General features: G+C 40.5%; 1 protein-coding gene across 1 annotated transcript in view; it reads right to left on the reverse strand.

Moving 5' to 3' along the window:
* The window catches only part of LOC121138469 (A-kinase anchor protein 9-like), a gene marked incomplete at its 5' end in the record, with an annotated part of 29368 nt that extends 19816 nt beyond the window's left edge, over positions 1-9552 (reverse strand). Inside the window, 5 exon segments of the mRNA XM_040741151.1 lie at positions 3722-3910; positions 4299-4490; positions 5591-5707; positions 6943-8004; positions 9379-9552. Of these exon segments, the coding sequence (XP_040597085.1) occupies positions 3722-3910; positions 4299-4490; positions 5591-5707; positions 6943-8004; positions 9379-9552 (1734 nt within the window).
* Between the last annotated feature and the right edge of the window lie 716 nt (positions 9553-10268).

A 10268-nucleotide genomic window follows, 5' to 3' on the forward strand; every position in this document is an offset into this window, starting at 1 on the left:
TAGCTCCCCCCACCTCCTTTTACCCTCCCCCAATCCTTACTCTACTCTCCAAGGAGGTTGAGGCCCTTCTTGGGGGATCCCGAAAGTCTGTCATATGATCTGGGGCAGGGCCCATGTGTCTAGGCAGAGACAGTATTCCTCCATGTGGAATGGGCTCCCAAAGTCCATATGGATGATAGGGCTAAATGGTGACTTATTGCCTGAGGCCCCAAAGGATGCTAAGGCCTCCTCACTGACACCCACATTCAGGGATCTGGATAAGTCCCATGCAGGCCTCTCAGCCATCAGTCTGGGGTCCATCAGATCCCCCTTGTTCAGGTCAGCTGATTCTGTGGGTTTCACCCACCAAGTGTTAGCTCCTTTGCTCATCACTCCTCCCTCTCTGCAACTGGGTTCCAGGGGTTCAGTTCAGTGTTTACCTGTGGGTATCTGCTTCTGCTTCCTTCAGCCACTGGATGAAGGCTCTAGGATGGCACACAAGGAAGTCATCAATCACGTTATAGGGAAGGGCATTTAAGGTAGCCTCTCCACTATTGCTTAGATTGCCAGTTGGTATCATCCTTGTAGGCCTCTGAGAATCTCACTAGAACCAGATCTTTCTTCAAACTTATAATGGCTCCCTCTATTATGGTATCTCTCATCCTTCTCTCCTCTATTCTTCCCCCTACTCAACTTTCCTGCTTCCCCATGTCCTCCTCTCTCCTCCTCTTCACCCCTCTCTTTCTCCAAACTTCCTCAACACCCCCCCCATACTCCCAATCACCTCAGAAGATTCTGTCCTGTTCCCCTTCTCTTTTAGGGTCCTCCCTGTTTCCCAGACTTTCTGGCTGGGGATTGTGGGCTAGAGTTTATAAGGCATACAGAATACTGAGGATACCAATAGCTTGTTTCTTTTAAGCTACTGAGCCGTTTTTCTCTTCTCTATTTTTAGAAATTATCTTTTACTTTATGTATACGCATGTGGTTGTGTGAGCTTATATGTGCCCACAAGCATGTAGGATCAGAGCCAGAGGGGGCACTGGATCCTTGGAGCTGGTGTCACATACAGCTGTGAGCTGCCATGCTGGGAAGGGAACCAGGTCCTCTGAAGAACAGCATTACTCTTAACTCTTAACCCCTGAACTATCTCTCCAGCCCCTACTGGGTTACAACTCACTGTAGGGATGTACCACAGCTGGTCCATTTCCCATTGGAGGACAAAAGGGTGGTTCCTAGTTTGGGGACAATTACAAATAAAGCTGTTGTGAATACTTATGTAGAAAGTGATTTCTCCATCCCTTTATGGGTTCTGCTTTCCTGTATGTGCTACATGAGTGGCTGGTAAGAGCGGAGGTGGGAAGAGGGCACTGGAACTCCCAGAACTAGAATTATGAATGACTGTCGCGTGGGTGCTGGGAACTGAACCAGGGTCCTCTGCAAGAGCAACAGGGACCCTTAACTGCTGAGTCATCTCTCCAGTCTACACCCAGGTTCTTAACAAGATTTCGGTTTTCATTTCTGTCCGATGTATGGTGTGAGTGACTGCTAGACTGTATGATAAAATCATGTGCAAATTCATAAGCTGCCAGAATTGCTGTGTTATGACACTTTTCCCATCCTGCTGCCTGATACTGCTTTTCTGCATGTCCATCAGCACTCAGTCTTTGCTTTTCCGTCTGTTCATACATTTAACAGAAGCCCAAGTCTGTTAGCTGACATCACTGGCAGACTGACTTCTTGAGCTGGGAGGTGTGTGTGAGGTGTCTCTATTTTGCATTAGAAGGTTATCTTCTGGAGACTTATTTCACAATTATGTAAATATTATCAAACAATCCGCCACTGATTATTACTTAACAAAAATAACGTTTAGTAAAGAAGTCCTTAATTAAATTGTTCCTTCTAGAACCCTGACTAGGTAGCATTCTACTGTGACATTTTATCTATTTATGAATATGACCTGATGAATTCTTTTTCTATTCTGCTTCATAATCTAACACTATCATTTAGTTTTTTCTATCTTTATTTTCTTGGTGGGGAGTGTATGTGTATAGGTTTCCCAGGAAAAGTTTTGTCAAACAATACTGAGCTAATAGCCTTGAACTCAGAGATCTGTCTGCCTCTGCCTCCTGAGTGTTGGAATTAGAGGTGTGTGCTATCTCATTTAGATAGCTTGATATTTAAATGTTCTAAATGTGACCAGTGAGTAAGCCTCCAGGTCTGCTTCTGTGAGCTTTTTAACACGTTCTCTTAATTCTATAAACATTTCTTTACTGAAAAGCAGGAGATTCTAGGTTTTGCTTTGTGCCTCCCATGTTCAAGCCCTAGAAACTCCAGGTCTCCAAGGAACTAAAATACCTTTGGAGGGAGAATGTATTTAAAAGTCAAGACTTGGGCACACTAATGCTATGAGACTTTTAATTACTAGTTTTGGTTACTAGCAGAGGTTTTTTCAAGCTTTCAATTTCTTGTTCCTGATTTTTTTTAAAATTCCAAACACTGGGGAAGAGGACTCTATTTATGCTAGGCATGAAGTCTATCATTTAGCTACATCCCAGTCTTTACAAAACTTAGGTTAAGAGAAAAGTTCTACTAAGAACTTGCAATTCTCTTACATCAAGATCACAGCTATGTCACAGTGGCCAATGAACTTGAAGGATTTTTTTTTCCTTCTTTTTTGAGACGGGATTTCTCTGTGTAGGTCCGGCTTTTCTGGAACTTGTTCTGTAGACAAGGCTGTCCTTAAACTTGGAGATCCACTTAACTTTGCCTTCTGAGTGCTGCGATTAAAAGCATGTGACACCACTGCCTAGCCCTCTTGAATGAATTTGATAGCTTTTGTAAAAATGAAAAATAATTAATTCTGTGGCTTTAAAATTGAGCAAAAGAGACTTACGGTATTTGATTATTATTAAAAAATTGGGGGGGCGTGTGGTATATGTATGTGCTTGGGTAACACTCACCCATACCTAAGTTACACTGTTACAGGCTATGTTCAACAGTAACAGAACAGTAATAGACAATAAGGTAACCTTAAATATGACTGATGTTTTGGTTTGAATGTGAAATGTTTCCCACAAGTTCATGTGTTGAACACTTGGAACATGTGGTTCCCTAACAGAGAAGATCTTATCTTGGAAAGCTCTGGAAACCTTAGGAGTGGGGAACCTCAGTGAGGAACTGTAGGTTATATTCAGTCCTTAGCCCCTTCCTCTTTCTCTCTTGTCTGCCATGAGATGAGCAGCCTCTGCCACTTGCTCCTGGTACCATGACATTTTGCCTGTGTATGGAGACAAGGACTATGGACAGAATTCTCTGAATCTGGCTCTAATCCCTTCCTTGTGTAAACTGTTTGCATTATACTCTGTCCAGAGATGGCAAGCCTGATGAATACACACATAGAAAACAAGATCATACCTTAACTGGCCAATGAAGCTGTGACCAGAGGTTACAGGAAATTAGACCCAATTTTCTCTAGCGCCAGAGCACGGCAACTTTATCCTTCTATTTTCTTTGGATTTGTTCTGTACCTCAATTTTTAACTTCTTAAGTTTGGTGATTAGCTCATTAATGTTCAGTGTTTCTTACTTTTTAACATAAGGTAAAATATCTAAAGTAATAGTTTTCTCTATACATTCTTAGTGGTTTCCATTAAATGTCAGCCTTCACGACTCCAAAACAAATGAATACCCCAAAATTTTCTTACTATTCAAAAATACTCTTGAAAATAGTTTTGTTTTAATACCTGTTCTTGTACTCTCTGTTGCAAACATTTCAGCAATTCATCAGTGTCTCTAGTTCCAGGAGACATCAGTTCTGTTCGGAAGGCAGCTAGTAATACACTCCGTTCCTTTAAGAGTACATCCTGAAGGGCAAGCAAAAGTTCACCTCGCCAATCTGGGAGGCTCTCCAGTGACAGAGACTGGCCACAGACCTGCACAGCACAAAATGTGAAAAGTCAGTTTTCCAATAAGCATGCTTGAAATATATTCCAAAAATACTAGTCTGCTAACCAAAATATATTTTTTTAAAAATTCAAAGAGCATGTTTTTGAGTGTGAAAAAGAGATGAAGTAACACATGAAACACATATAAAAATCTGTACGATTTATTATTGTCAGTAAACACATGTAAAACTATCTAGAAGCAGCCGGGCGGTGGTGGCACACGCCTTTAACCCCAGCACTCTGGAGACAGAGGCAGGCGGATCTCTGTGAGTTCAAGGCCGGGCTGGACGACAGCCTCCAAAACAATACAGAGAAACCCTGTCTCGTAAAAACCAAAAAAAAAAAACTATCTAGAAGCAAAATACTCTTTGAATACCTCAGTCTGTCTTTGCACTTGCATTTTGGAAATTACATTTTTAAGAGATAAGATAGTAGAGATGAAAGTTCTTCTCTCTTCTAGCCAATATTCTGAAACCTTCTGTTCAGGCTGGTCCTCTCCATCATCCTCAGGGGAGTCAGCAAGAGAAAGCATCTGCATGCCCTCAGTATGGACTGCTCTCAATAATCCCTAGAAAATAAAAGTAGTGAAGACAAAATTATGACTTCAAAGACTGAAAAACAAGACACGCAGAGTCAAACAAGCAGATTCAGCAACCTCCAATGATTTACAAAGACCACTGCAGTCAAGAAATGGGATCCCAACATTTCCACTTGGCTGCTTGCTGTGGAGTGGTGAGTAAAAACTGTCTTTTATAGCTAGCACTTCTAAGGTCCTTATTCTATTTGGCTAAAACACTCATTCCAGACTCACTGATTAGTCACTGATTTGACCAAAAGAAAGAATGTGGGAAATAACTTGAGACTAATTTCATGATCTAGGCAAACAAAAACATGGAGAATAAAGTTGGGTTTGAAAACTCTTCATACATATGACTTTATTGTGACACAGCTGCATAAGAGAAAGTAACTAAGAATGAGCCCAATCTCCCTTACAAAGAAGCATCCTCTCAACCTACTGAACAGCACATTAAGTGTGGTAAGGAGAGGAACAAGGGACTTTGTCTTACATTTTTTATAAGGGAAGAAGTTGGTTATCTGACTTCATGGACCCAGCAGAGCAAGCAAACCCACAAATAAATGCATTGTCCTAAGCTGACAGGCTATTTTTTCAGGTCATTCACTGCTTTTAACATCATTGCTCCCACCAGGGATTGCAGACTACGTGACCATACCTAACACATACACATACCGAGTCAGTGTCATAGAGGGGTTGCCAGGGAGAAACAGGGAAAATCTAAGAGTAAACCTTCATGTGCAGCTTATCTTGTAAAACTGATTACATGGGGAGTTGTTCTTAAAGGTAAGTCAAGCAAGTTGAGTGCACAGCACATAGCTTTGAATGATCTCAAAGCATCTAAATGACTTGGTCACATGGTGAGGAAAAATCTGACTGAAAGCATGCTACAAGACACATCCCAGAAAAATCAATTCTGCAACATTCTACTGTAACATCTATGAAACCTAAATAAAGTGAAAAAAATTCCCAGGGATACTTTTAACTATGCAATTCTTTCTTCGAAGAGAACCTTTCTATGTAACTTCAAGCTGACTACCCTGTTCAGTGTGGGGATGGCATGGGCCAAGCTAAATGAGGGTTGTCACCAGTACCTTGACTGCCCTTGGGACTGCACCAGCTGAACCTTCACCGTCTTCCCCACCTTCTGATGCTGTGTCAAACCCGTGGCCCCAATCAGACTCAGAGTCTAAAATTAAGAAAACAACCATCTATAATTACACATGTGCATACACTTTTAAAAAAATACTATTGCATTTGTTTGAATATTCCAGAATTATGCATTAGAATACACCAATCCAGGAATGGAGGACACCTAAATAAAGAAGACATCAACAGAAAATGTAGAGACTTTAAGACTGATTTAGGAAAAACCAGACCCAATGAATCATTCACCTATTTTGTGATATAGTTAAGGGAGAAACAAAGACATCAATTTGTTCTATCATACAGTCACAAATCACAAATAACAAGTCTGCAATTTTCCTTCTCGTGGATGTTGTCATAGAAAGGAACCCTCATGAATTACGAAATCACAGTAGGCTCCAGAACCACACAGGAACTTCATCATCTAACTCACAACAAGATGCCAAAGTGTAACTATGCCATGAAAAATGTCTCACACACTCACAGTGTTGAGAGGAAAATGACAGGAGGTTGAAAAACATATTCTATGAAAACCAGGTATCTGTTAGATTTTAAACACTGGGTCATTTCTTTAAAGAATGACATTCTTTAGTCAGTAACCGGATTGCACATAATGTTCTCTCTCAAAAGTCTCAGCTTCTGAAATATGTCTGGATTCTATATCTGAAATTTCTGCAGCATGTATCTCCTGCATTTGTTCAATGTTTTCAGTAAACTGACTGACTCCTGGGGAACACTCAGCCCATGTCAAATGAGCTCCTGGGGGTCTAAAAAGGAGCTGATTACTGCTGCTACCCTTGCTGTCTCCCTCTCTCTGGGACCCAGAGCAGCCATCTACAGGATTGGCTCTGATGCAGCAAATTTTCCACTTTGCTTGTCTCCAGCCCAATTTTCTATTCTAACAAGTGTGATAAATTCTCTTTGGTATCTGTGAGCTGACCTGTAACTTTGTTTGAATCTCTTGAGAGTGATGTTATATGTTGTCCTTTTATCTAAAGCACAATGAACACAACAGTAAAGGAATCGGTGAAGTCTTGTGTGCATCAGATGCAGGACTAAGGATGAACACAGAGAGGACAGTTCATGCTTCAAGTCTCACTTGCATGGAAACAGGAAAATCACCCACATGAACTGAAGCCTCTTCTTCACAAACAGTGTATTCTCCTGAAGTCTCATTACATCTAAGTTTGACATGAACCAAACACCAGATTTATTATTAAATCATCAGTCAACTTAATGAACAAAGGTAAAGATTTACGTAAAACATTAAAATGAAAAAAACTTCACACTTAACACTAACCTCAGAGGTATCAAAATCTTGAAGGCTTCTTTCTTTTTCTTCAACTTCCCGCCTTTTCTTAGTGCCCTCCTCTGAAGGCATCTGTAGCTGTAGCATTTTTTCTGTATCAGAAAACTTTTTGTCTGTAATTTCCACATGTTGTTTTTGTGATATAAAACTAGAATGCATTTCAGCTACTTGGTTCTTTAACTCTGCGGTTCTCACAGATAATGTGTAGACATCTGACTCTAAGTTGTCTCCTGTCAGAGGATTTACATTGGGCCCATCTGTCCTTTCAGGTTCTGATGCTCTCTTCTCTTGGAAGCCCTTCACGTACTGCTGAAAGGCTTCCAATTGTGCTTGACTAACGATGGCTGCAGCTACTTTCTCTTCAAGTAAACTCTGAAGATTTTTGTTCTTCTTTTGAAGCATTTCTGGTTCTGATTGGCCTTGCTCTTGCATGGTTTTTATTTGTTTATGACACTGCATTAGTTCTAAATCCTTCTTTCTTAGAGAACTCTCCAGTCCTAGTAACTTTATTTCTAGACTTCTGTAACCCTTGGTGTTTTCTTTAAGGCATCCGACAGAAGTCAGGGTCTTTAGAAGCTCAGAAGAGTCCTGGGCAGAGACATCTTCTGGCTGCAGTGCATCAGCCTGGAGCTCATCAGCAGCCATGGCAACACTTTCCATAGGTACAGAGTGCAGTTGCTCCTGGACCATTTGTCCTTTGTTCAGGATGCATAGTTCTTGTGCTAGCTGATCCATTTTACAACTGGCTTCTTTAGGAGTACGTTTTGTGCACGCTATTTCCTCATTGGCAGTTTCTGCTTTTTGTTGTGAAGTCTTCTCTTCAGCTCTCACCTTATCTAGTGTACACTGGAGGCTTTCTGTATCTGGGGGATGGAATGTGATTTCTGTTGTCTTCTGTTCAATGCTCGCCAACTCTTCCTGCCAATTTTCAGTTACTCCTTTGAGCTGCTCTATTTCTTCCTCCCCATTTTTCTTCTCACATCCTTGCTCACACATCAAACATTGGATTTGGGCATCAAGATCCTTTATAAGTTCATCTTTTTCTTTAATGGCCTATTATTTAATGAAAAAGGGACACATAAACAATAAATACGTATTTCATTTTAGAAATTCTATTTTAAGGCAGGACCTTACAGAGATGAGTATTTCCTAAACCAAAACACTATCTCTGGCACAGGAATGCTCTTTTTAAAATAAACCAACAAGACACCTCTTTTTATTTAGAACTTCATTCTGGAAGTTTTATGAAGTGTGAAGTGGCTCAACCTTGAGTTGTTGATTTCCCAGAAGAAAACAGTATCAGTACATTCTCTTGGAAAGAGAGAAGTACAAAACAGTGTGGACAGCGGGTGGCTGTCAAAGGGAAAATCTTGAACAGAGGAAATTTTAGTATATTTAGTTAGCAAGCACCTTCCCCAGCTGAGGCATATCACTGGCCATGGTATTTGTGTTTAAAATTCAATAGGGAAGGGCAGGGGAGATAGCTCAGGGGCTATGCATGCTTATTCTTTGAGCACAAGAACCCAAGTTCAAAGTCCCAGCATACACATGAAAAACTGAGCAGGACTGTGTGAGTCTGTGACTCCTGCTCCAAGAAACAGAAGCAGGCAGATTCTGCGAGCTCACTGGTCAACTAGACTAACTGAGGCAATCAATAAGGTGAGCAGTGAGAAACCCTGCCTCAAGGCAATTTAGGCAGAGAGCGACAGAACATACCAAATGCCCTGCTCTGACCATCTGTATGCAGGTATGGGTACACACATTTGTGCACTCAGGTGCAAGCACCTAGGGAACTTCAACAGGAATGGGAAAATTGTCATTATTTTGTGTTTTAAATTTTAGGCACAGCCTCTGAGATAGTTTAGTGGGTCAGGGTTTTCACTGTCAGGCCTGACAAGCTAAGCGCTATAGCTGTAGCTTGATGGAGAATGTCCTTCTGTATGATGTAAACATATGTTTCTCTTATTGGTTGATGAATAAATGCTGATTGGCCAGTAGCCATGCAGGAAGTATAGGTGCGGCTACAAGACAAGGAGAATTCTGGGAGGAGGAATGAAGCAGGGAAGCAGTCGCCATGCAGCTACCAGGAAAATAGGATGCTGGGCATTCTCCTGTAAGCAAAGACTACATGGAGATTCTTAAATTAATAGAAACAAGTTAACAGTTAAGAGAGAGCTAGCCAATAAGTAGCCTGAGCCATTGGCCCAACAGTTTATAATTAACATCAGCCTCTGTGTATCCATTTGGGACTAAATGGCTATAGGAGCAGGCAGAGCAGAAACATCCATCATCAGTGGCTCACAGGATATAAGAAGAAATGACTCCCACAAGTTGTGCTCTGACCCACAAAATAAATAAATAAATAAGAAAACTAAGTAAAAAGGTAAAAGCGGTTACTCAATTCTGACAGATCTGAAGTGGGCACACCTGCATGTCTGTTTCCCGTTGTTCCTGAAGCTTAACAAGCTGTTCATTTAACTGGTCAATTCTGCCATTCTTTCCTTGAATTAGCCTTGAAAATTCCCCAAACAACATGGGCTGATCATGACAAAACTGGGGATCATAGCCTTTCAGGAAAAACTCCAGTTTTTGTATTTCATCCTAGGGACAAAAATAACTATCACAATTATATGATCATTACATGGTATTTTCAGTATATTCCCTTAATAGAGTCTTATAAAAACATAGGGTGCATATAATGACATAAAAATAAGATACTCTATTTCAGTAATTCCAAAAATATATTGATAAACCAATCTCAAATATTTTCACTTATGCTGAATTCAAATGTCTAGTTTGAGCAAATACGTCCCATGCAAATTCATTAGCCTACTAATGTTACTGCTAGCAAATGCTTACAAAAATATAAAGTATCAACAATGTGAATTATTTTTATCAGCTAATTACCTTAAATAGTTATTTTCTTGCTGGAGCTCTTGCAAGTGAGTGGTGGACCCCTTCTTCTGTATTTCCAACTGCATGTGGAGCTCCTGAACCTCCTCATTCTTATTTTCCTGTTCCTCACGAAACTGCTCTAACTGCTCTTCCAAGTTAGAAATCTTTACAGCCAAAGTTACCCAAGAGGGAAAGAAACAAAACGCAAAACCCAGATCAAACAAATGCTACTGTCAAACAGAAAAAGCGTTATATTTAATTTACAAAGGATGTATGTTTAAGACATGTAAATGGTAATAAACGAAAATACTTTTCTAAACTGTGTTTACCTTCTTAATCCCTAAACATGCTCAAACTGTATTTTTGTTTTTGAGACAAGGTTTTTCTATGTAACCATGGCTGTCCTGGAACTATGGAGACCA

This window comes from Mesocricetus auratus, unplaced genomic scaffold (assembly GCF_017639785.1).
Source record: "Mesocricetus auratus isolate SY011 unplaced genomic scaffold, BCM_Maur_2.0 contig_13323_pilon_obj, whole genome shotgun sequence".
NCBI lineage: Eukaryota > Metazoa > Chordata > Mammalia > Rodentia > Cricetidae > Mesocricetus > Mesocricetus auratus.